The sequence below is a fragment of the Saccostrea cucullata genome, unplaced genomic scaffold, assembly GCF_032062105.1.
Source record: "Saccostrea cucullata isolate Sc308-1 unplaced genomic scaffold, CSIRO_AGI_Scuc_v1 ctg3871, whole genome shotgun sequence".
Taxonomy (NCBI): domain Eukaryota; kingdom Metazoa; phylum Mollusca; class Bivalvia; order Ostreida; family Ostreidae; genus Saccostrea; species Saccostrea cuccullata.
Window position 1 is genome coordinate 40941 of NW_026935843.1, and position 27258 is coordinate 68198.

Consider the following 27258-nt stretch of genomic DNA (forward strand, 5'->3'; position numbering starts at 1 on the left):
AAATTATCCCATGTTTCCCACTATCGTTGATGCCCTGGCATACTATACTAAATAGACAGTGATTCCTTAAAAAAACAGACAAAAGGTAGGAATACCAGTGGTCACCTATGTGACTCATGACTCAAACCTAACTAAAATCTGTCCAAAAGTGAGACATGAATACCCTTTTCCTATACCTGAAAAGAGAACTGAGGGATTGCCTATCTTAAAGGTCTTACGCAAGGAAATAGCCAATCAAAATGAACTTAGTCAATTGAAGTTCCATATACAGTTTACTCCACTTATATTGAACTCGCTTATTTTGAAATTCCGCTTATTTTGAAATGAAAATAAATTCCCAGTTTTTGCCTCTTATATTCTTTGCATTAAAATAACGGTTATACTGAAATTGGCTATATTGAAATATCGCTTATATTGAAGCCACTGATCGGTCCCCACAAGTGATAATGAGTTGTTTTAATAACGGTTATATTGAAGTACTCCTTGGCGGCTGTTGTTTAAGTTGGCGACAGAAATTATGCATGAATGACCAGTTGATATAAAAGGTGTGAATAATTAAATTTTCACCTTATGTGTTTTTATACTGCATGCTCTTACGAAATAAACTTATCCACTGTTAAATTCCATGTTTCCACATACATAATATTGAGAAATTGATGCTAAATGTAATATAGTAACCCTCACAGATCTTAAGAAAAGAAACCTTAACTTTGAAATTAAACGTTAATGGCTATTGATAAGTCTAAATTCGAAATAGCTGAGGGATTAACCTGAGTACACTTACGATGAAATCAAGCAGAGTTCGACAGTACTCAACTGTTTAAGTCCTGTGATTTTTCTTCAAAACGTAAATAAAAGTGATCGTGGAATAATAACGAGGTTGAAGATTGTCTTTTGAATGTAACAGAAAGAAAAAATTTTATTTAAACTTTCAAGGACTTATATTCTATGTAATCTGTTTACTGTTAAATATAAACGCTGACAAAATTAATTTGTTCGGGTTTGTTCTTCTTTATCTTATATCGGGATTGAACTTAAAAAATGGCGACGTCACGATTTCGCTTAAATTGAATTACGGTTATATTGAAATAATTTGCATGGTCCCCTGAATTTCAATATATCCGGAGTAGGCTGTATATAGAGACAATTTTTTTTTCTTTTTTCATTTTTGGCAATTTGTTTTAGGCCTACAGCATTAAAATTGGACTCATGTACTAGGAATATCATTTCTTTAGCAGAATTATCCCACTGAATTAAAAGGAACTCTTTTTTCAGGTGCGCATGATGCAACTTCCTGGATGGTGTGTAGGCTGTTTGTCAACATGTGAATCCCACGTGCATTTCGGGGTAGGTAAGTTTACTGTCGATTTTCTTTCTTAAAAGCCGCATAAGGCATATTTTTTCTGATCTCAAATTTTTGTTTAAGCATTAATCTTTATTTTCTCTTTCATGAATTTTCTGCTGAGAGTCTAATAAATTAAATAATTTAATTAGCTATATAGTAATATATAGTCAAATTATTTCCTTGTGTGAGACCTAAAGAGGGACAGGTAACTCTCATTTTCACTAAAATTTCTCTGATTTCAGGAGTTGTCTCCCCTTGAAAAGATCAATAATGGCAGATAAACGATGCGGCATGCAGTCTGGTCACCAACGGACAGTTTTGACACCCGTATACCCGGATTTCTACCAATTACCTCTGTAACCTTTGTTGTGTTCATCACACAGGTAAGAAAAACAAGGATTTTTATTCCAAAAATTTTAATGAGCTAAATAACAAGAGGCCCAAGGGCCTTGAATCACTCTTCTGATAAATTGTACAATCTATCACTTCTATTTGAAGCCTCTTACTCTAAGTATCCTAAGATGCATGAACTGACAAAGTTTGATGATTCTTTGCCTGTTAAGATTGAAGATATTTCAGTATAGCTATAAAATACCATAAGTAGGACATGGTGACCTACTTTTTGATTTGAAACTTTCTGAGGACTCAAGATGCATTAATTGACGAAGATTGATGGTTCTATTGAATAAGTACCTCACATATTAAAGTAGGTCACTGTGACCTTCTTATGGTTGACATTCCCCGAGGACCAAAGATGCATCAACTATCAGAGTTTGATGATTCTAAGCCAATTAGTACCAGAGATATTTACATAAAACAATAAAATGTCAAAAATAGGTCACCGTGACTTACTTTTTGGTTGACATTTTCCGAGGACCCAAATGCATCAACTGACAATGTTTGATGATTCTAAGCCAATAAGTATCTGAGATAATTAAAAGTAAGTCATTGTGACCTACTTTTTGGTCGACATTCTCTGAAAACCCAAGATGCCTCAACTGACAACGTTTGATAATTCTTAGCCAAAAAGTACCTAAGATATAGCGATAAAATGTCAAAACTAGGTCACAGTGACCTACTTTTTGGTCAACATTCTTTGAAAAACCAAGTTGCATCAAATACAAAGTTTTGATTGTTCGAAGCCAAAAAGTACCTAAAATACTTAAATATAGCTATAAAATGTCAAAAGTAGGTCACCATGACCTACTTTTTGGTCAACATTGTCCGAGGACCCAAGATGTATCAACTGACAATGTTTGATGATTCTAAGCCAATAAGTACCTGAGATACTCAAAAGTAGGTCATTGTGACCTACTTTTTGGTCGACAATCGACCGAAAACCCAAGATGCCTCAACTGACAACGTTTGACAATTCTAGGCCAATAAGTACCCAGGATACTTAAATATAGCCATAAAAATTCAAAACTAGGTCACAGTGACCTATTTTTTGGTCGACAGGTTTCGAAAACCCAAGTTGCATCAACTGACAATGTTTGATGATTCTAAGCCAAAAAGTACCTAAGATACGGAAATATAGCCATAAAATGTCAAAAGTAGGTCACAGTGACCTACTTTTTGGTCGACATTCTCCGAAAACCTAAGTTGCATCAACTAACAAAGTTTGATGATTATAAGCCAAAAAGTACCTAAGATATGGAAATATAGCCATAAAATGTCAAAACTACATCACAGTGACCTACTTTTTGGTCGACATTCTCCGAAAACCCAAGATGTATCAACTGACAAAGTTTCATGATTATAAGCCAAAAAGTACCTAAGATACTGAAATATAGCCATAAAATGTCAAAAGTAGGTCACCGTGACCTACTTTTTGGTCGACATTCTCCGAAAACCCAAGATGTATCAACTGACAAAGTTTGATGATTATAAGCCAAAAAGTACCTAAGATACTGAAATATAGCCATAAAATGTCAAAAGTAGGTCACCGTGACCTACTTTTTGGTCGACATTTTCCGAAGACCCAAGATGCATCAACTGACAAAGTTTGATGATCATAGGTCTGAAAGTATTCAAAATATGCCTTTTAAACAATTTGAAAACAAATGCCTGCTAAATTCAAAAAGTAGGTCACAGTGACCTACTTTTTCATAAATATGTTTTAAGGCCCCAACATGCATTAACTTACAAGGATTGATGAATCTAAACCTCTCAGTATCTGAAATAATGGGATGAAATGTTTAAGAAAAGATGAGCCATAAAATTCAAAAAGTAGGTCACGGTGACCTACTTTTAAGTTGACCTTGTTTAAGGACCCAAGATGCATCAACTGACAAAGTTTGATGATCATAGGCCTTAAAGTGTCCAAAATATGCATCCAAATCAATTTGAAAACAAAAGCCCGTAAAATTTGAAAAGTAGGTCACTGTGACCTACTTTTGTGTTAACATGATGTGAAGTCCTTAGATGCATTAACTTACAAGATTTTATGATCCTAGCCTTTATAGTAAGCAAAACATCAACGTTTTTATTAAGTGTAAATTTTGGTTAACTTTGAAGTGACCTTGAGACCACACCCTTTGCCCCAGGGTCATGACTTGAACAATTTTTAATCTTCAACATATCCTGAACCTTGTATGTAAGTTTGGTGAAAATCTGCCTGGTGGTTCTGGAGAAGAAGATTTTTTAGCAACCAGTACTTTTGGTTCTATTTTCCTGATTATCTGCCCTTGTTTTAGGGTCCCAACCCTAGTTTTAGTACAAATGGTAGCCCTTGGGCCAAGGATACCCTGTAACAAATTTGACAATGATTGGCCAAGGGGTTTTTGAGTTATGGCCCATATTCTGAAAAGTTAACGCACACCGCACATCGCACGAAGCACACCGCACAAATGGCCATAGCATTAGAATTTGAGCCTTTGGCTCAGAAGAGCTAATAAAGAATATAACATTTTTACATGTACAGACTCTCTCGTATAAGAAAATGTCACATTTTACATATACAATAATACATTATTAACATGTCCACATTTTCCCCATTTACACAGTTGAAAATAATTAATGCATAATGAACCATAAAAACAATTATTACATATAAGATAGTTCACAAAATATACTTTTAAAGACAAATTTTATACATTTGAAATGCATGTACATATCATCAATGCCCCCCCCCCCCCTTCACAGTCTTACAATTTCCTTTTTAATTTTGGATCTGTTAATGATTTACTGTAAGTGTCTTTAGATTTTTTATCGTACAGCTGATATCTTTTAGATCTGTAGAATTTTCTTTGAAATTTATATTTTAACAGTTTTTGTTTCATTTTAAAGTAATTTTGTCTATTTTGTTGTTGTTTTAGATGATGGACCACTCTACTTCCTTTGACAACAGGTGCCCCTACAGATTCACAAAGTTCCAGTGTTGAGTTTCCATGACCCCTATTTAGTGAGTGCACAACTTTATGTATTCTACTTTCAAAATTCCTACTACTTGTAATACATTTTGGATTTGATTTTAAATATGCCCTATTTACAGATTCAGATTTTTGTGTACAAGTATGATATTTGATTCTATCAAGATTACTTTGTCCTAAAGTCAAATTTATACAGTCTTTTAACAAACATTTGTCTTTTTCTGTCATGTTTAATTCAAAGTCACTAGGCAACACTGAAGATTTCCACTTATTGCTTTTCAGTCCACGACAGGAAAAGGAATAGAGTTGACAGGACTTCCCGCACTGTCCCTGGTAGCAGTTTATGAGGGAACCAACCGCAGTAGACATAGCACGCTTCATCAAAGGTAAGTCACCGGAGTAGTGTTTGTAGCAATTCTCGTACTCTGTCCTGCATCGAAGCTTCAGGTCCAAGGCAAATCTTCTCTGCATGGATTCTCTTATGGCCTTGGTTCTTCCCGGAAACATGTGACTGCTGAATGGAGCCTTAGCAGTCTGTTTTCTTTGAGAGTCAAAGAAGTGACGCAAGTTCTTAAGGTTTTCAATCACGTCCTTGTTTTCAGATGCACCAGACGCAGCGGCACTGTCTCCATCACTGGTGAAATGGGATATGACTAGTGGCTGGTCATCACTTTGTAACTCACCAACACAATTAGCAGCCCATCTCTTCTCGTCTCCAATGGTGGTCTCCGGAGGAATGGTTGCAGTGCAGTCTTCATGTCCTGGGCAGGTAACTTCTTTTCCTTTCCTTCGTAGGTGTGCACCTTTCTTACATAGTTTATTCCCACAGAAAACTGCTTCCACATTCTTCCTCTGAGTTACATTTTCACTTACGGTGTACGTCACTTGGGTGGCAGCTTGGAATGGGGTTTTCCCAATGGCACTGAAGGTGGCTTTATTGTACCGAGCATCTCCTTCCGCTCTGATGGGGGTATCCGGAAGTCCACATTTTTCATTAAGTTCTTGAATATTCTGCCGAATTTTCTTCATACTGTTTTTATTTACATCGGTTATAATTTTCCCCACTTTGTTGCAGGTCTGTTGCATGTTGGTGGCTGACGCTGGTTCAATATTTGCACCAAGAAGCATACCACGCATACCCTCTGTTGTAAGACTGGTACCCAGGTGACCGACAGCCATGGCCACATTCAGCTGTGCAGCTCTTCCTCCCCTGCCAGATCTTCTCACCTCTTCGTAAAGCTTTTCTCGGTGACTGGTATAGTGGCACTTCTTACATCAAATGGAAAGGATCCATGCCAGGCCTCGTTTTTCCTCCCCATGCTGATTCCAGTCCGGTTGACCATCACAGTCTGGAAACTTCTGTGAGTGTTCTTTAAATGCATTGTTCCACAATTTAGCAGCTTTTCTTGAAGTACTTTGTATAATTTTGAATTTGGGTCATCTGACACAGATTCCATGTAGGTGTCCACTGGCTGGACCTCACTTGGCCCGGGTCGTAAAAACTTCATCTCGCTGCTTCGGCTCTTGGCATCTTTAACTGCAAACACCCCATTTTTCTGTGGCCGTACAATGTCCTGAAACTCTTCTTTACTTAGTCTTCTTATGGGAACCAGAGATTGGACTGGGCTGGTGGTCTCTATTTTCTTCTGGCCTTTGTTGTGAGGAATACTTCCTTTTTTGTATTGATGTTGATGAGCCATCTTGGTCCTTTTTTTGGCATTGTAATTATTTAACTGTATACTTGTAGTCTTTTTCTAAGAATATGCTATTGTATGTGGTGCACATTTTTAAGTATTGTAAACTTTTGTGTTGTTTATTTATTTTAGAGCTGCCTGGTCTTCTAAGAGAAACTCCATTCTTTGATGACTGATGGAAAAGCCTCATCACCCCCCACTGCTTAAGAACCCCTTATCTTAATCACCAGCCATTAATCAGTGATCACTGTTATCAAAGCTCCAAGGTACATTATTGAAGTCTATTTTGACACCATTTTTTCCAGTCTCTGACTTTGTTTTAAAATTAAGATTTTCACTTTTTTGCTAATTAATTCCTTAAAAATCAGTGAACTTCCTGTTTCTTAGCTAATTAGAGCTCATTAATTAGAGTTGAAATTATTTTTTAGCAGATAGCCAAAAACTACAATATTTCAGCTTTCATTTCATTCAAATTTTTTTTCTCAATAATTCACTTATTAAATTTTTTCAAGTTTTGAAATTAATATGCCAAAGATGAATTTATATAGAAATTTAGCCTAACATTCAATAATCTGTTAGGAAGAGTTATCTCCTATTTTTCATCCCTTAAGGACAAAGATAAATTTTGATGCACCATACATGTCCAAGAACAAATATGATGTCGATATCGACGATATCGACAATATTATGTTGATATCGTATCGATATCGATCGTAATCAGCACTATTAATTGGAAATACCTGGTGCTGTATTTGAGACTCTATATTATGTCGATGTCGTCGATATCGACAATATCATGACGATATCGTATCGATATCGATCCTATTTGCACAATTCATTTTCACATTGAGGTATAACATAATTTTAGAAAGTCACAAGTGAAGTCCAAATTGATTCCTTATTGGATATAAAAATAAATTAATATGATAAAGAAAATTTTAGGGTTGTTATTGTTTTAGATTAGATTAAAAGTAAGATATTGGATTTGTGTGAAAATTCTTGAAAATGTTTTAACAATCATTATTCGTTATCGACACTATATCGTCGATATCGACGATATCGACAGTAAGGTAAACTTTTTAAACACAGAAGTGATGTAAAAATAAAGTTTTTATATTAGGATGAAGATTGGTAAAGCAATATGCTCTTAACAATCATGAATCGATATCGATACGATATCGTCGATATCGATGGCAGGTAAAATCTTCGTAAAAGTAAAGTATTTAAACATAAACACATTCAAAGAAACAGGGAAGGCATTTACCAAGAACTGAGCAAACATGATTCAATATCGAAGCGATATCGTCGATATCGACAATATCGACACACCAGGGAAAAATTTATCAAGAAATTTTTAAGTAACAGTTGTTAAAAACACCATATTAAGGATGGAAATCACAATTCCTAGAGCAACCATGATTCGATATCGGAACCATATCGAGGATATCAACAGTAAGGAAATAGTCTTAAAACAAAAAGTATTGTAATATACACATGAGAATATAGAACTATTATAGTAAACTATAAAAAAAGTAATGTGTCGATATCGTAACTACATCGTGTCTTGGACATAACTCGATGCACTAGTATATGAAAGATAAATAACTCAGAGACATTTTGTGCAAATTTCATTTAATTTCATTAACTTTTAGTTGTCTTAAAGGTCTTACGCAAGGAAATAGCCAATCAAAATGAACTTAGTCAATTGAAGTTCCATATATATAGAGACAATTTTTTTTTCTTTTTTCATTTTTGGCAATTTGTTTTAGGCCTACAGTATTAAAATTGGACTCGTGTACTAGGAATATCATTTCTTTAGCAGAATTATCCCACTGAATTAAAAGGAACTCTTTTTTCAGATGCGCATGATGCAACTTCCTGGATGGTGTGTAGGCTGTTTGTCAACGTGTGAATCCCACGTGCATTTCGGGGTAGGTAAGTTCACTGTCGATTTTCTTTCTTAAAATCCGCATAAGGCATATTTTTTCTGATCTCAAATTTTTGTTTAAGCATTAATCTTTATTTTCTCTTTCATGAATTTTCTGCTGAGAGTCTAATTTTATAAATCAAATAATTTAATTCAAGCTATATAGTAATATATATTGAAATTATTTCCTTGTGTGAGACCTTAACACCAGTCAAAAAAATTTGTTGTTTCTGCTGTATGGTAGTTGTTTTATAAAGAATTACAACTTTAAAACTTACATAAAATTCTTTAGAGGCTTCAAACAACATGGCACCTGGTTCCATAGAGCCTATTTTAAATATCTTCTCTGTTACATCTGAAACGAATGAAACAGTCATGTATAATTTAATTGGGGCTGTAAGGTATCATTCTACTGGATAAACTAGAAATATGTCCATAGGACATGCATGCCCTTATGAGGGTATGTTAGTAATGGAACATGAAAATTTTATAAGTGTATGACATGACTTTTTGTTCGTCATAAATACTTCCTGTTGTTAAGGGATGCAAAGATAAAAAATCGTATTTTCTAACTTTTTTGTTTTTCAATATTTTTCATTTATTTTTGGAATGTTAACAGAGACCCTTTTATTGATGCTTAATACTTTATAATTTGTTTGAATAATAGTGAATCTAAACTCAAGATATTAACATTTAAAAATCTGAAGCGGGACCAAAATGGCGGCTGTCTCTGTCAACTCTGACATTTCGTGAGTAGGGGTTTACAGAGGCCTCGAGCGTTTGCTTGAACGAAAGTAACATAAGCATAAATGAAATGTAAATGAATACGTTGATTGTCACGTAGTTGTTACGTTGCATTACTGTGTCAAACTAAACATTTATTCAAAGGTCTTCTCAAACGTGTTCTATAATTGGTTTTGGCTGGTTTTCAAAGTAGAAAAAAAAGAATAAATTTAATGAAATAATATACCTACTATCTTTTGTTTTGCACCACGGAAAAACAGATCTTAAATAATAGTTATAATTAAAAGTTTTTCAAGAAACAATTTCGATGTATATAGTAAGTATATAACGTAACCACTGTTTTTCCCATGCACACTTGTGTCATATTAAACTAATATAAAAGACAAAAATAAGAAAACCATTTTTTAATAAGATCGTTTAATGGAGTTTATATAAGCATTACATTCTCAAAGATCTGATTCAAGTTATTGAACATAAATGGTATCAGAGTCCTTGACCGTCGAAGCGCGATACGTTTTTCGGCAAACCATTACAACCTTTTAATGAAAGTGTAACCAATTGGGAGAGTTCACTTTGTGGATAAACAGGAAATTTAAAAAAAAAGTTAAAAATTCATAGCCGTTTTACTGCTTTAGTGTTTCTTGCTTATATACGATATGGAATTTGTAAAATGTGTTAAACATATTTTCTAAACCTCGAATTTTAGGCTATAAGAACGTTTTGTTTTTTTTTTATTTCATTGAAGCTATCAAACCTATTTAATAGAATAATTTCCACAGAAAAGGAGCGAAGCTATCACACTTATTCAATAGAATATTCCAAAGAAAAGGCTCGAAGATTAACTCGTGGCATTTGTCGTGAAAGTATGAATAGACAGCCAACACTCCTATGTGTAGGATAATAATCCATCATACTTGCTGCGTACTTCTGTTTTCTTTGAATTGACAGCAGGGATTTGGGCAATTAGTACAACCTCTTCTTATCCATCGCAGCTTTTACATTTGCCCGTTTTCACAGGGAAAGTACCAGTAAATGTAAATTTTAAAAATACATGTGCTTCATTTTTCATAAGATCTTTTTACTTTTAAAATTTATATATAGTACTTTTATTTTCATATTACATTGTATAATACAGTCATATTTTAAAAAAAATAACTTTTAATTTGTCAACACCATTGAAATACTGGGGGTATATATAAATATATATAAATATATATATATATATATATATATATATTAGAAAAAAAATGACAAGGCAACAATGTTAGTAAAACGTAAGCGCTTTCTTCATTATTTCTTCAGACGTTTTACAATTCAAAAATGTGACGTAATAACGTTACCTGTTGATAACGTCAACAACAATGCAATGACGTCACAATGCTAATAGAGGAAACAATAATAGAGTCAAAGTAAAATAACTTAATTCATAACGTAATAAACAATTAAGTCATGAGACAGTCTATATTAAACTATTTAGGGATGGTTTAAAAATCTTGATAAAATGTTTTTCTTTTTCCCGTCTTTCTAAAACGTTCTCTGTTTTGAGTTTATAAAAGGGATAAACTGTGAATTGTTCCTGTCCACAAACAGCAAGATGTTCACTGAGTTTTATTTTTCTGTACTCGGGTTGGTTGATATGCTGTCTGTGTATACGTATACGAGTGCGAAGGGCGGTCCCGGTTTCTCCTATGTATAATTCTCCGCATCCAGCGCATGTTATACAATAAATCAGGTTTTTTGATGCACAGGTCATATCTGCATTTACGGTAAATTTCTTATTTCCGAGTGTAAAAGTACTTCCCTCTTTAATATGTCGGCAAGTTCCACAACGTGAATCGGAGCATGTATTGACCGTGTATGAATTCCGTTGTTGAAATAAAGATTTGCACAATATTCTCCGGAGGTTTTTAGGTTGTCTTTTACTGTTGATGAATTTATATTTTTCCAGCACTTTGGACATTTTCTCATCAGTCTGTAGAAGGTTGTTGAGGTGACGCACTGTAGGAGTAATATTCCTGTTCTTCGGATTGTAGGTAGTTACAAGCGGTAATATTGAGTTATCCGGGTTGTCACTTTTTGAGGAATTAATAAGTGTTTCTCTGTCGATTTCTGTGGCCTTTTTTATCCCGTCCTCAATGATTACGAAGGATAACATTGTTCAAGTAAATATTTTTTCAATTCATTTAGACGTTCATCTCTTGTTTTGTCGTCGCTAACTATTGTGCAGACTCTTCTAGCTAAATTGTACGGGATCGAGCGTTTCGTATGGCTAGGATGACAGGAACTGAAATGAAGATATTGATGGGTGTCCGTCGGTTTGTAGTATATGTCTGTCGAAAGACATTCTCCATCTTTTTTAATTAGGACGTCCAAAAACGGAATACTTTGTAAACTTTCTTCCATTGTGAAGTTGATGTCAGGATCTAGATCATCCATAATATTTAGGAAAGCTGCTAGATTCGCCTCGCTGTCATTCCAAATTATAAAACAATCATCGATAGGGCTGAAACGATTCACCGAAATATCGATATTGTTCAATACTTACGCTCGGTTCAATTTTCGATTCACTGCTTCGATTTTCGGTTCGATACGTTTTTTTAAAATCAGGTTTGGTTTATCGCATCGGGTTCGACATACTTAATTAGTTTAACTACACGAGGTGAAAAAACATGGCAACAATTTCGACAGATACAGTTGAAGGAGGCGATGTTTCTATTGTGACAGACACAAACAATAATCTTTCAGTGAAACCTATCAAACTACAGAACCCTCCTGCGTCTTATCGGTCGGCGGTATGGAAGTATTTTGGATTTAAGATAATAACCGTGAACGAAAGGCAAGTTACGGAACGAGATAAAACTGTCTGCAAAATTTGTTTCAATGAAGTTAGTTACAAGGCAGGAAACACAACCAATATGGCTGTACATTTAAAACGTAAACACTCAATATTATTGAATGAGAGCCCAGTAAACCCAGTAACAGCTACTCTAAAAAATTCTCCGTCTACAATGTCTGTGAAAACAAGTAACAGCACACATACAGGGCAGTTCACTCAATTGCAGCTTCACAATTTTTCTAGTCCAAAAACAAAGTTCCCGTCAACTTCACAGAGGAGTCGAAACATAACCATGGCAATAGCTGGATTTCTAGCATGTGATATGCGCCCCTTTTCAACAATAGAAAACATTGGATTTCAGAATTTGGTCAGCATTTTAGAACCAAAATTTGAGATGCCTAGTAGAACACACATGGCATAAAAAGTGATGCCAGAACTCTACACAAAAGTAAAAAAGAGAGTTCTTACTGACAGTAATAAAGCAGATTTCATTGCTGTGACAACTGATGGTTGGACATCTAGGGCTGCCCAGAGTTATGTTACAATCACTGCCCACTACATTGATGGCAGTTTTGAAATTCAGAACCATACTTTACAAACCAGGCAATTAAATTCCTCTCACACTGCTGAGAACTTAGCTGAAGTTTTGACAAATGCTGTTGAAGAGTGGGGTCTCAAGAAGTCTCAACCAATTGCTATTACTACAGATAATGCTAGTAACATTGTCTCTGGAATAAGCAGCATTTCATCAGAATTTTCCCCCCACATTAAATGTTTTGCACACACATTGAACCTTGCGACACAGAGGGCAATTAAATGTCAACAAGTTGATAGAGTTGCAGGTAGAATTCGAAGGATAGTGTCTTTTTTTCACAGAAGTTCTACAGCTACAGCTATCATGGCATCAAAACAGGTTTTGCTTGAACTTCCCAAACACAAATTGATTCAAGATTTATCAACTCGTTGGAACAGTACGTACGACATGTTTAGTAGATATATTGAGCAGCAACCTGCAGTGTTTGCAACCCTTCTGTCTAAGGATGTCAAAAAGAATCTGAAAGATGTAGTCACATTGTCTGATGATGATCTCAAAGCAGCAGAAGAGTTGATCCTTGTTTTGAAACCAATGAAAACGCTTACAACTCTGATGTGTGACAGTAAACATCCTACCATATCTTTTATCCATCCAAGCTTGGAGATGCTGAAACAACAAATGGCTCCAAAGGATAGTGACAGCAATCTGATTCAGCTAGTTAAAAAAACCATCTTAAATGATCTAGCAACACGGTAAAAAACTAAAAATAATTAATATTATACCACACAAATTTTTAATTTAAGATTAATGAATCATGATGTCTAATATTTAGTACAGTTTTGTTATTTATAACAACACAGTTTTAAAACTTTTAATTAGCCTTTTTGGTATTTATTAAATCATTTTACAATTTAAATTACAGGTACACTGATCCAGATATTCAGTCAGTCTTGCTCAACAGCTCAGCACTGGACCCCAGATTCAAGACTCTACCATATCTGTCAAATGAAAAGCGTCAGAATGTATTTCAAGACTTGGAGAACAAGGCACTCTTCTTTGATGTGAACAAGGCAAGTATCATTTTTTTTTCAAATATATATTAAAGGTGAAATTCAAATCTTAATTCTTAACGAACATTACATTATGCACTTATCTTCAGGTGGCTGATGTGACAGTAAAAGCTGAGAATATTGTTCCAGAACTCCCACGTCTTCCTGATTCAAATCCACCGGTGAATAGAGAAGTAGTTAAGGAGGATGCACCCCCTGTTAAAAGAGAAAAAATGTCAATGGACGATTTATTTGGAGATGTCTTTATCACAGGCATAGAAAAACCACCAAGCGCACATGACAGGATCCAGTCAGAGCTTTCTCTTTACAAAACTGAGGCACCAACACCTCTTCAAAGCAATCCTTTAGAGTGGTGGAAGGTTCACCAAACCAATTACCCTGTACTCTCTAGAATGGCAAAGTATTACTTAGGAATACCTGCAACATCAGTACCCTCAGAAGGGTATTTTCTGCGGCAGGGGAAATCGTATGTGCCCAGAGAGCTTCACTGAGTGGTGATAATGTGGATATGTTGATTTTCTTGAAATCAAATCTTAAAGTTCCGAGTGACTTGTGCTAAAGACTTTAAAGAAAGTTTCCATTCAAATTACATAGCAGACTAGCAGTTCGACTAAAAGTCATTCTGATCATTGATAAATGACAAATTAATAAAAGTTAACTTTCATTGTTTAATTGATTATTCAATGTTCTTTTCATTGTATTCAATGATTTATCCTTGTTTCATGGCACAAATAGTGCTTGTTGAATTATCTGTTTACATTTTTTGATGAAATTAAAATTACAAAGTGCGACTTACCTGATTATATCTTTTCTTCAATTGTATGATTTGTTTCTCCTTCATATTGTATCGTTTTGAAAATATTGAATTGTGGCACATGTATTGCAATATGTATCGTATCGTGAGGGGGGCGTATCGTTTCAGCCCTAATCATCGAGGTATCTTTTCCAATTGTTCTTTATATTTTCTGTAGTTTGTTGGTCAAAGTACCGAGTTGTTCTTTCATACATCTTCTCTTCTAGATATCCTAGTGTAAGGGTGGCATAAGTAGGGGCCATTTTCGTTCCCATTGCTGTTCCTTTCTTTTGTGCATAATGCTTGTCGTTAAAGGAGAAAGTATTATTTTGCAATACTAACTTACTCGCCTCTAAGATGAAGTCTTTGCTGAAACGCTCATTAATTTTTTGTGGATATTTATCAATCCAGTATTCGAGCGCCTTGATACCAAGATCAGTAGTAATATTAGTGTACAAGTTGGTAACATCCATTGTGACTAGTTTGGCATTATGACTAACATTTTCAGGTAGATGTCTCAGAAAATCCAGATCATCACGAACATAACTTTTTACTTCTAAGCATAAAGGTTTCAGTAATATGTCCATAAGATGACTCAGTCTTTGTGTGGGAGCATTTGGTCCACCTACGATAGGTCTAAATGTGAGATCTTCCGGGTCGTTACATGTAACATATGCAGAGTTTTGTATTTTAATCGCTTCCTTTATTGTTTTAGATTTGTGTATCTTAGGAAGTCCATAAAAGGCACTTTCTCTGAAATCAAAATTTATTAAGAAGTCCTCTTCTTTATTTGTTAAACAGGACGTTGTGTTGTGGTTTTTAATCAAGTTTTTGATTTTTCGCATTGTCTTTTTGTCACTGTTTTCTGATATTTCATCGTAAAACTCGCTGTTATTGAGCAGTTGTAATATTTTTGATTTCATAATTACTTTTACCAACAAACTACAGAAAATATAAAGAACAATTGGAAAAGATACCTCGATGATTGTTTTATAATTTGAAATGACAGCGATGCGAATCTAGCAGCTTTCCTAAATATTATGAATGATCTAGATCCTGACATCAACTTCACAATGGAAGAAAGTTTACAAAGTATTCCGTTTTTGGACGTCCTAATTAAAAAAGATGGAGAATGTCTTTCGACAGACATATACTACAAACCGACGGACACCCATCAATATCTTCATTTCAGTTCCTGTCATCCTAGCCATACGAAACGCTCGACCCCGTACAATTTAGCTAGAAGAGTCTGCACAATAGTTAGCGACGACAAAACAAGAGATGAACGTCTAAATGAATTGAAACAATATTTACTTGAACAATGTTATCCTTCCAGAATCATTGAGGATGGAATAAAAAAGGCAACTGAAATCGACAGAGAAACACTCATTTATTCCTCAAAAAGTGACAATCCGGATACCTCAATATTACCGCTTGTAAATACCTACAATCCGAAGAACAGGAATATTACCTCATTAACATTCTACAGACGGATGAGAAAATGTCCAACGTGCTGGAAAAATATAAATTCAACAACAGTAAAAGACAACCTAAAAACCTCCGGAGAATATTGTGCAAATCTTTATGTCAACAACGGAATTCATACACGGTCAATACATACTTCGATTCACGTTGAGGAACTTGCCGATATATTAAAGAGGAAAGTACTTTTACACTAGGGAATAAAAAAATTACCCTAAATGCAGATATGACCTGACATCAAAAAACCTGATTTATTATTGTATAACACGCGGTGGATGCGGAGAACTATACATAGGAGAAAGCGGTACTGCCCTTCGCACTCGTATACGTATACACAGACAGCATATCAACCAACCCGAGTACAGAAAAATAAAACTCAGTGAACATCTTGCTGTTTGTGGACAGGGACAATTCACAGTTTATCCCTTTTATAAACTCAAAACAGAGAACGTTTTAGAAAGACGGGAAAAAGAAAAACACTTTATCAAGATTTTTAAACCATCCCTAAATAGTTTAATATAGACTGTCTCATGACTTAATTGTTTATTACGTTATGAATTAAGTTATTTTACTTTGACTCTATAATTGTTTCCTCTATTAGCATTGTGACGTCATTGCATTGTTGTTGACGTTATCAACAGGTAACGTTATTACGTCACATTTTTGAATTGTAAAACGTCTGAAGAAATAATGAAGAAAGCGCTTACGTTTTACTAACATTGTTGCCTTGTCATTTTTTTTCTAATATTAATTACCGGACACTGTGCTATTTCTTTTCATTTTTGGATATATATATATATATATATATATATATATATATATATATATATATATATATATATATATACTGTAGAAGCACAAATTTTCGAGGGGATAAAATTTCGTTGATTTGTTATATAGAATAGTTACGTGGGCATATAATTTCGTTGTTTTAAAAGTAACCCTATTCAATATTAAGTCATATAAAATTTTGTGTGGGATTTAATTTCGTTGATAACTGTTAACAACGAAATAAACGAAATTTAATCCCCCACAAATATTTGTGCTTTAATTAACAGTACAGTCAAACCTGTATTAAGAGACCTTCCAACGGAGAATGGAAAAAAGGTCACATATGACAGGTGGTCTCTTAATACAGGTTGCTTTTTTCCGCAGTGTTCAAATATACAATGCGGAAAATACCACATGTGTATGTTGAATGTATTTTATAACACCTTCTGTTTAATTTCACTTTTCAATAGGTATACTGCTCAACTCTAAAATGTTTTTACAATTGTCCTGTTAATAAAATAAAAAAAAAATTGCTTGATCTAGTGCACATGAGTCATTTGATTATTGGGAAATATTGTGATTATCTGAAAATATTAATACTTTTTTTTCATACAGTTTAAAAAAGCTGCATGGTTTTTTTTTCTAATAATAGTTTGTTTTTTTTTGTTGTTGTTGTTGTTTTTTTTTGTTTTTTTTTACAAGATAGCCTGTAAGTAACTACGTATGTGTAGCATATTATTAAGAATTATCCCAAATCTTGCTTCAAAGTATACACTTGGACCGATATACTGATGCGTTGAGTGACGACACTGATGAATCTGACAGAAATACAATTGCGATATCCAACAAAGAGTCTGATTGGTGCTTTTCTATAGACCTGCCCACTTTCTCATGGAGACAGCTGTAAACAAGTGGTAGGCCTCTACTTACTGAGCAAAGTATATAGTGGACCTATGTAATACCTTATTAAATTATTGTGGTTGGGTAACCTGTATAATGATCTTCAAATTAATAAAATCCGATCCAGGACTGGCAGTAGTTGACTTAAAATGATACACGTCACCCAGGGCATATTTTTGCGATTGAAAAACGGGGCCATTTTCCCGTTTTTTCTTCAGTACATCAATAAAATTAAACGTTCTTAAATTTGGAAAATGTATCAATGATATTAATTATTTTATAGTGAACATATGGATAATATTCCCCATTACAGTAACAAGTGCAATGCATGTTTCTGATAGCATGTTTTAATATTGCCATGACGACCGTTAAAATAGCAGTAGCACACACACATTAGAAACATGGAATTTTTGACAGTCGTGACAACAAAACAGTAAACTTTTGAGTAAATCCGATGTTTTACCACATATGGATATATATATATATATATTTTTTCATCAGGTGCTCCGGTATTCGCTGGGTATGCTTTCTACGTAGGTACACGGAGCAACACCGAAAATGGAAAATGCTGTGAATAGAAAATCAGAAGAATTACATGTAGAATAAAATGAAAATAGGTATGTCATCGAACGCTATAAACATGTACCGTCTGTGAAAGGAATATATCACATGCTAAAAAGTGATTTTGTACATGTAGTTTGTTTGTATGTGTATTTTATTGTTCAAAAAGTCACCATCGGTTTTCGACAATCACAAGCCGTTGGACACTTTCTAACTTAAATTGGTAAAGGATACTGCACGAGAGTGGGTGGGTCCTAATCAACCAATTAAATTGCTTGTTTTATAGAACGAAACCCGTGATTCAAATTGTTCAATTGTCAAATCCAATAGTGGCAACACTCAAGGCAACGCTATTACAGCCGCAGTGTAATACTTTCGAGCGAGATTTGCAATAAAACTGTATCATGATTTTTGTTACGCACTTGATATAAAATTTAATTATATTTATGACTAAAATATTTATTTAACCTATTTAATTTTTTTTCCATTACTGAACTACTGTGTCTAATTGCCTGTTTGTGACCAGATATTTCAATCACTTCAATTATTACCTGGTGTTGGTGCTAGCTAGCGTGTGTTTACATACTCATTGGTGACACAATGCACTCAAATAAACATCTAGGATTTAGTTACCTGTTAATCAAAGTTAAACAGGCAGGTTTTATAGCTGATTCATTTGGCCCTTGTAGCATGAAATGATATCGAGATCGACCTCGAACGTCTATTTTCAAAATGGCGCTCGATCACTGGACAGAAAAAACGTGATGTTTATGTTTTAGATTTTAATGTTTATTCAATAAATATCAAAGAGTAAGTAAAAATATTTATTTATAAATGTTGTTTTATTCGTAAAACTCCCATTATATGGTTATAAAATGAAATAAAAACATGTCTAAAGGTTTTTTGAACCAAAAACGTAGCATGCTCGACCAAAATCGAAAGTAGGAATCAGCAATTATGTAGTTGTTAAATTCAGGTGAAAATGCTTGAAATTACAAAAAATGGTCAGTAAAATCACGGTCGTTGGTCGCGTAAGACAGGTGGTCGTTTAATACAGGTAGAATATTTAGGGAAAAGCGTTGGGGGGAATTTTTACGGTCACATGTGACAGTAGGTCGCTTAATACAGTGGGTCGCTATGGCAGTTTTGACTGTATATATATATATATATATATATATATATATATATATATATATATATATATATATATATATATATATATATGTATCTTTGTGTAGTCTACTTGTGTGCCAAGTTATATTGAAATCAGACCAAAACTGTACGAGGAGTAGCAGTTTGAAAAATTGTTTACAGACAGACAGACGGACACATTTCTATCGCATAAGCTCTTCTGGTCTCTGACCAGTAGAGCTAAAAATAAAGACTAAAGATACAGACCAGACACGAATCATGAACTTTTTCTGTCAGTGACCTTGAACTTGCATAAATGACCTTGGTTCAAAGTCATAACACAACCTCAGTTCATAAGCAATCTTTCTGTAAATGGGAACTCACCACGTTTATCCATAAGACAGATATGGACCGGACATGAATTATGAATTTTTTTCCTGTCAGTGTCCTTGAACTTGCACAAATGACCTTGAGTCAAAGACATGACATACCCTCAGGTCAGAAGCAATCTTTGCTTGAAATGGAAACTCACCATGTTTATCCGTGAGAAAGATATGGACCAGGCACAAATAATGAACAAATTAAAAACTTTTTTTTCCTTTCAGTGACCTTCAACTTGCACAATTGACATTGGGTCAAGGTCATGACACACCCTCAAGATACAAGAAATCTTTGTGTAAAACAGGAACTTACTGAGATTTTCCATAGGAAAGATATGTACCAAACAAACATGAATTATGAACTTTTTCTTTGAATGACCTTGAACTTGCAAAGATGACCTTGCATTAGGTCATGACACACCCTTAGGTCATGAGGAATCTTTGTATGAAATAGGAACTTACCAAGTTTATCCATAAGCAAGATATGAACCGGACACGAATTATGAAATTTTTCTTCCAGTGACCTTGAACTTCCCCAAATGACCTTGGGTCAAGGTCATGACACACCCTTGGGTCATGAGCAATCTTTGTGTGAAGTAATAGATTCTAATGTCCCTCTGTAAGAAAGATATGGACTGGGCATGTTTGCACAGACAGACAGACAGATGGACAGACGGACAAGCTGATTCCTATATACTCCCAAACAAAGTTTGGGGGGTATAATTAACGATCCCTGTTTTCATTAATAATTCAGTAATATCTTTGTAAGTTTGTCGTCTGTTCTCCTTTATAACACGAGAGAGTTTGTTAGTGTCTCTTTCTGTGAATAAAGACTTCCGGCCTCTTCCTTGACAATTTTTACATCTAGATGTAGATTAAATTTCTTAATAACACTTCTCACTGTAGATCTGGGTATTCCTAAAGTCCTTGATAAATTACACATTTCTGTACGAGTTTATGATAAATTCCCTTACTTCTGTAGTGAGTTCTTTTCCCGTACGACCCATTTCTATACACCGGTGTTTACATTTACTATACTGACAGCAGACGAAAAAAAATGTGTACACGTCATCATTTTTAGTTATTTGACATGGTAGCTATTATGAAGGGAAAATCTTTTTTCTATTTATAGCAAGGAACCCCCACTTTCGTTTTTTAAGCAAAAACATGAATAGTTATGTCCCATGACTGTACATGCATGTGGCCTTAAGTCAGCAACCACAACAGATATCAATAAGCTTTTTCGAAAGACTGAAACCAATATTGGGTCTATAGGTCAAACATATATTTAACTAGAAGTGTTCCTTTCACTGCATAGGTAAACAGATATTTTATAATGTACATGCCACCATATGGCATATGCCTTAGCAAAGATTCTGCTAAAGGATGTATTCGCTTTGACAAAAGAATTGACCTATAGGAGAGAACAATTTCCCGGAAAAAGTGACATTGAATAATTAATCTTTATTTGTTGTTTTCTATCGTATACGAGGGTTGTCCCGTAAAATCGTGGACAAGTTGTCTAGTTTGAAAAATAATCATCACTGCGTTCTGAAATTTTCACCACTTTTTCGTAGATAAATTATGAATATACATAGCAAATTTCAAAAAGATATATGCATAGGTAAACAAATGTGATATTTTATGTTATGTACTGTATCGCCCTACGGCGCATGGATGATAACGTCAAAGTGTCTAAAACAATGTCAAGTTTCATCTTTGCTAAACTTAAAGTTGGATAAGCCCCACTTAAATTTAGAAATTTTATTGATTTACATATGTGAGTATCTATAACCAGTTAAGAAACCAATAAGGCACACTCATGCAATCTTCTGAATATTTATTAGCAAGTTACAGACAGTATTCTCACCATCATTCAACTAAATGAGAATCTCACATCGACGGTCGACAGTGACAGTGTCCTTTGCTATAACAAATGGCAGTCTGTCCAAATGTTTTGTACTATATGGGGACTCGATCACGAAGACTTCACTAAGAAAAATTTCATTTCATTTATATACTAAAGATCTGGTGATATTTTTCATATTTTCTTTCTTCTGTATCCATTTAATGTCTCTTAAGGCGTCATTACAACATCCTAATCTATCTGAACTGCTCTCCGGTGCGCCGTAACGTCATAAAAAGTCGCCATTTTTCGTGTATTGTGTTTATTACTTTCCCATTTCAAATGCTCGGGAAACTGCCAAAAATTAACCAAATGCCTTGAAATTTTTAAAAAGACGACAGAATTGATTAAGGAATGGAATTAGGATAATTTTCATCCTAATCTTATGTATTAAAAAATTTTCTTACGAATTAATCCTTATGTCTTCTCTAATATAACCTTGCTATTTTTACCGTGCGCCGTAGGACCTTACCTTGTGCACATTCAAGCAGAATAAAATCTTTATTATTGAATATATATTTTCAAAAACATTATGATTCACTTAAATATGATGAATAAACATTTACTGAAAATTTCAGCTTAGTGCGCCCATTACTTTTAGAGAAAAACGCTTTGTCCACGATTTTATGGGACAACCCTCGTATATGTCTAAATTTTTCAAATTTGTATTTTATACCTAAAATTTATTATTTATAACTTTACAATACACCTCCAAAGTTGGCCTAAACACCATTTTGTCCGAAAAGTGTTGATTTTTGCATGAATTTTGGCCTAGAAGTCCTTCAGGGCAGGCCTGCCCCTAAATAAAATTGTGATATTTTGATAGGTTTGGATGTAAGGATTAATTTAAGATAGGATTTTTTTAGGGGCACCCCTGCCCTAGGGTCGAAATACACAAAATACCTACAAAAAATAAGGAAACCTGATTTTGATAATCTGCTTCAAATTTATACCGGTAAATGGTACAGTCAGACTAGCTCAGTTGATATATACGCTGACTATTACAGTGTGCACACTAACATTTTAAAGTCGGGGGTTCTGAATCCACCTGGTACCACACTTTTAAATTTTCGCCTTTTCAAAGCCAATTTTATATTTTTTTATAGCCTTGTGTATTTTTCTTTCAATTATATATCCTTTATGCATGCCCATTCTTGATATAAGAAACATGAAAGAGATATCAAATCGTGAAAATCCAATGTACAGTTGTCAGTCAGGCGGAACAAACACTTTCTCCGAGGACAAGAATACCTCACTCTGTGTTACTTAATACAGGTACATTTGGCAGCATTGAGCTGCGATGAATGTCAATTGTATATATATATATATTCCTTAGGATTTAATAACATTGATTTTGGCTACATACATATCAGTAACTGTACTCCTCGGATTTGATTTAGGCCTATATAATTTGCATACATTAATGGAATGTTTTACTACAGTCACGGATAAAATTGCCTAAACATAAAGAATAGAATTTCAAAGGCAGTAAACATTACCATTATGCTTATTGAGAAGTTATGACAAATATCAATTATTACATTTTGAGATAACAAAATCAATGAAAGGGTTCCTTATACCTCTACTCGCTGAAAAAAAGATTTAGGAAAAAACAAATCGTTATATGTATTCAGCCTAATGCCATTAATCAGAACGGAAATCGACGATGTTTTTGTAGAGAAAAAACCAAGCCCGGTCCTATAGGTCAAATCCCTATTTATAATGAAGTGATCCTTTCTGCGATATGTAGTACCTGAGAAAACTGCAACCAAAACTTTGCTATGGACAGACAGACAAGAAGACAACTGGACAAACACATAAAGGTAAAACAGCATACCCCCCTCTCCTTCGGAGCAGAGGTATAATAACAATTGAACATATAATCATCATATGAACAGACAGTATAATAATTCAAAGACAGCTATGATATAAAGTATGCTCTTGTGTACCTGAGACTTTGTGAAGGAACTCATGCTCATAATTTCCAATAATTCGCAATCCATCCTCTTCTTCTACCAAATGGATTGAGGACTCGAAATTGAAGTTGATCCAATCTTTATCAGGTCCCACAACTAACATTGTTCTACTCCATAATCCAACAACAGCTCCAGAACCACACCTATTGTAAAATCATAAATCATGCAGCAAATTATACATTTTTAAATAGAATAGAAACAAGAGGCCCACAAGCCTTATATGTCACCTGAGTCTCATGTAACAACTTTCCAACATTTGAATTTGATTCATGTTTTAACCCAAAGCCGTGAAATTCTCAAATTTGAAAGAGGAAAGTGGTATATCATCATTCATTGTGGAACTATTTAAGAAATAAAAATAACAAGTTTATAAACTTCAATGGGAATTGAATTGGGTCGGCTACGTGATCAAATCCTGTGAAGGCCGACGGCCTTCTCAGAAGATTTGAACACTTACCGACCCAATTCAATTCCCATTGAAGTTTATAAACTTGTTATTTATTACTTATATATACATTTGAGACAGACAATTGAATATTTTCGAATTTAAATTATTGCACTAACCGTCCGTCGTAGATTTTGAAAAATGATGCAAGGTGTAAATCGGCTTGCATGGCGGTTACGCTTCGAATTCACTAGGCTAAGGAATCTATTTCGAAGGGAATATTTTGTGAAAGGCTACTTGTGATCAGTAATAGTGAACAGATTGTTGTCTTGGAAAATTTTATTCGTGAAAATGATAATTGATGCTGAAAAGACACAAGAAACACGTCCGAAGTTTGATGATAAAAAGTTGGAGGAATTTCGATCACTGGAAAGGGATGGGTGGATCCGATGGATTGAGACACTTGTCCGAGCCAGTTAATTTGCAATTTGATCAAAAACATTCCACGGTTTCAGTAACTAAAGGCATACTTATCGTAAAACACTGGTAAACACGGAGACACTGGCGACAGCTTTACATTGAACTACGAAAATGCCGAGGTGTTTGGCAGCTGTTCATGGCATGATTGAAAGATATTTTCCAACAGATTTACACATTTATCGTGAGTAAAATTTAAAGATAAAATAAAAGTTTATCATGAAAATTTAACCAAAGGTCTATCCAAAAGATAAGGATGAACGTTAGAGACTGTGCAGCTGACAAAAGTGAAGAAAAATGTAAACAAACGCTAGGCTCCTAGTTTCCTCTATGTACACAGGTTGAATCGATAGACCAAAAACTGCATGAAATACTTGTTTACATTTAAAATAAAATAATTATCATTTTACTTGCTTATTTTATTCATTTTTATACATGAAAAGCAAGTAGAGCAGGTCATTTTATAATTTATGTACTGAAGATATTATTGCGCCAAGTGATTAGGTCACGTACTGACCTCTGATCTCTGACAAACTTCATACAGAATTGAAGATATTTTCTCTCTGTATGTTTATATAATGGAGAGATACCACAAATGTATATATTTAAGTATGGTTGACCAGACTAGACTGACAGAGGCTAATCAAAGGTGAAAATGGAAATGATCTCTCAAGATGGACGATCAACATTCACTCAAATATTGAGCGGATGACCTAAAGAAGTTATATTTTTAAATGTTCCTCTAATGCCCTGTTCACACAGCAAGTTTAATTTGCAGTAAATTATTGTGAAGTAAATTAATGCCAATTAAAATAATGCAAATTAAATTGCGTTCACACGACAGCTAAAGAAAAGTAATCTAATGTGAATTAAAATTTTATTTCCGCAGAAAAGGCTATTCAGTAAGGCTATTATGATGTCATTTGTAAATCACGTATGTATGCAGAGCCAATTTGATATAATAATAGTGACTATAGGTATAAATTTAGTAATCAACATACTTTTTCTAGATTTTTAAACAAAATATAGCACAGATACCTATATCTAACCACCAGCATGTGACCAGTGTCTTAATTCTGGCCTTACACATGCGTCAAAATTTAATTCGAATCAGCTTCGCTAAGCGTTCACCTGGAGTTAATGCGAAGTAATTTAATGCCCAGTAAATTAATTCGAATTATCTCTAATTCACATTAAATCTCTGTGTGAATGCTTAGCGAAGCCAAAATTCGCATTCAACTTACGTTTAATTCAAATTAAACTCTCAGTGTGAACAAGGCATAAGATAGTGTGCATCAGGTAATGCACACTAATTCCATGAAAGAAATTATGAGGGGTTATCAATGGGGATCCAATTCTTGGAAGTTCGAATATTTTTTTTTTGATTTTTTGAGTTTTGATGAATAAAGGTAAACAATTTATTTATGACAGTAAAGCACAACATTCTGCCTTTGACTGACAAAAATTTTTATGGATTTTTTTATATTATTTTTTACATAAAATCAAAGTTTTCAGAGTTTAAAGCAAGGCGCCAAGGAATTAATAGCAGCTCATTAGGTCCCTTCTACCTTATTATACTATATACCCGATTTCGCTACAACTGTCTCAAGTCCTTGTGTAAAAATCAAGAGGTGTTTGCGAAACAATGATGCCCCCAGATGGCAACATAGCAAAGATTAAACTTTTCTTAAATGCAAATAAAATGTGTTAGTGCCCAAAGTAAAGTTTTCTCACAAGAAATACAATTGTACGTTACAAAGCAATGAGAAGGTTTTCTGTTGTAGCTATGGACAGGAAGAATGACCTCAAGTCAAGGTCATGTTGCATTTGAAAGATGCAAGCATTCTTGAAAGGGGTGTAAACTTGCAATGTTTTGCTAGTAGAAAAACAGTAAAGGAATTAACAGTTCCCTTGATAGTGACCTTGAACTTGTCCACATGAATCAAGCCATAGAACACTCTCTAGCTGCTTATAAGCAAGCCCCATCTGTGTGGTACTGACTCTTTAAGTTCACATATATTCTTTTAGACTATTCATCTAGAACATCTTATCATTTGTGACCTTGAACTTGAGCCAAGGCAATGGAATGTAGCCACGACCCATTCATATCGGCTGTGTCTGCTCTAGAGTCGCAAAGTAAGGAGTTGAAACTTACATCACGGGTTCGAATCCCACTGTTAGACATGGAGACTTGTCCTTCAGGTAAGACTGTTTAAATCAAGGTCCTGTGTCTCAGTTGGTGTTGGCATGAAAAAAGATTCCCCAACTGTTCAATGGTCATGTGTGCCGAGTATAGGAAACAAGAGGCCCAGGGGCCACAGCGCTCACCTGAGCACATTGGCTTGGAAAAAGCACATATCAGATCAGAAATGAAAGTTTACCGGGAGGGGGGGGGGTCTTGAATTTTAACCCCCCAGAGGTTCATGATTAGAACAAACTTGAATCTACACTACCTGAAGATGATTCCTATATTAATATCACTAATCATAGCTTTGAAGTACTTGAAAAGATGATTTTAAAAGGTTTCCCTATAAATCCCTATATAAAACTTTGGTCGGCTATTTTGGCCCCACCCTAGCCCCGGGGGTCATGATTTGAACAAACTTGAATCAACACTGCCTGAGGAAGATTCCACATGAATTAAATCTTTCCTGGCCCATTGGTTCTAGAGAAGAAGATTTTTAAAGAATTTTCCTATATATTCCTATGTAAAACTTGGGCCGGCCATTTTGGCCCCACCCTAGCTCTGGGGGTCATGATTTGAACAAACTTGAATCTACACTACCTGAGGATGATTCCATATGAGTTTCATCTTTCCTGGCCCAGTGGTTCTTGAGAAGAAGATTTTTAAAGATTTTTCCTATGTATTTCTATGTAAAACTTGGGTCGGCCATTTTGGCCCCACCCTAGCCCCAGGGGTCATGATTTGAACAAACTTGAATCTACAGTACCTGAGGATGATACCACATGAGTT

General features: G+C 34.6%; 1 protein-coding gene and 1 long non-coding RNA gene across 5 annotated transcripts; both read left to right on the forward strand.

The window, feature by feature from the left end:
- The first annotated feature begins 1177 nt into the window (after positions 1-1177).
- On the forward strand, positions 1178-6870 carry LOC134243913 (uncharacterized). 4 transcript variants are annotated; one of them, XR_009987137.1, is made up of 7 exons: positions 1178-1351; positions 1588-1728; positions 4634-4748; positions 4999-5102; positions 5319-5485; positions 5792-6077; positions 6543-6870. It is a non-coding gene; the product is annotated as an uncharacterized LOC134243913 (long non-coding RNA). The 4 variants fall into 4 exon arrangements; XR_009987138.1 differs by having other exon boundaries at positions 4663-4766; XR_009987135.1 differs by having other exon boundaries at positions 4663-4748.
- Positions 6871-12757: 5887 nt separating this feature from the next.
- On the forward strand, positions 12758-13857 carry LOC134243914 (E3 SUMO-protein ligase ZBED1-like). The gene is made up of 2 exons (XM_062726156.1): positions 12758-13204; positions 13375-13857. Exons 1-2 carry the CDS (start codon positions 12816-12818, stop codon positions 13553-13555), a joined length of 570 nt encoding a protein of 189 aa, XP_062582140.1. The 5' UTR covers positions 12758-12815; the 3' UTR covers positions 13556-13857.
- Positions 13858-27258: the final 13401 nt, after the last annotated feature.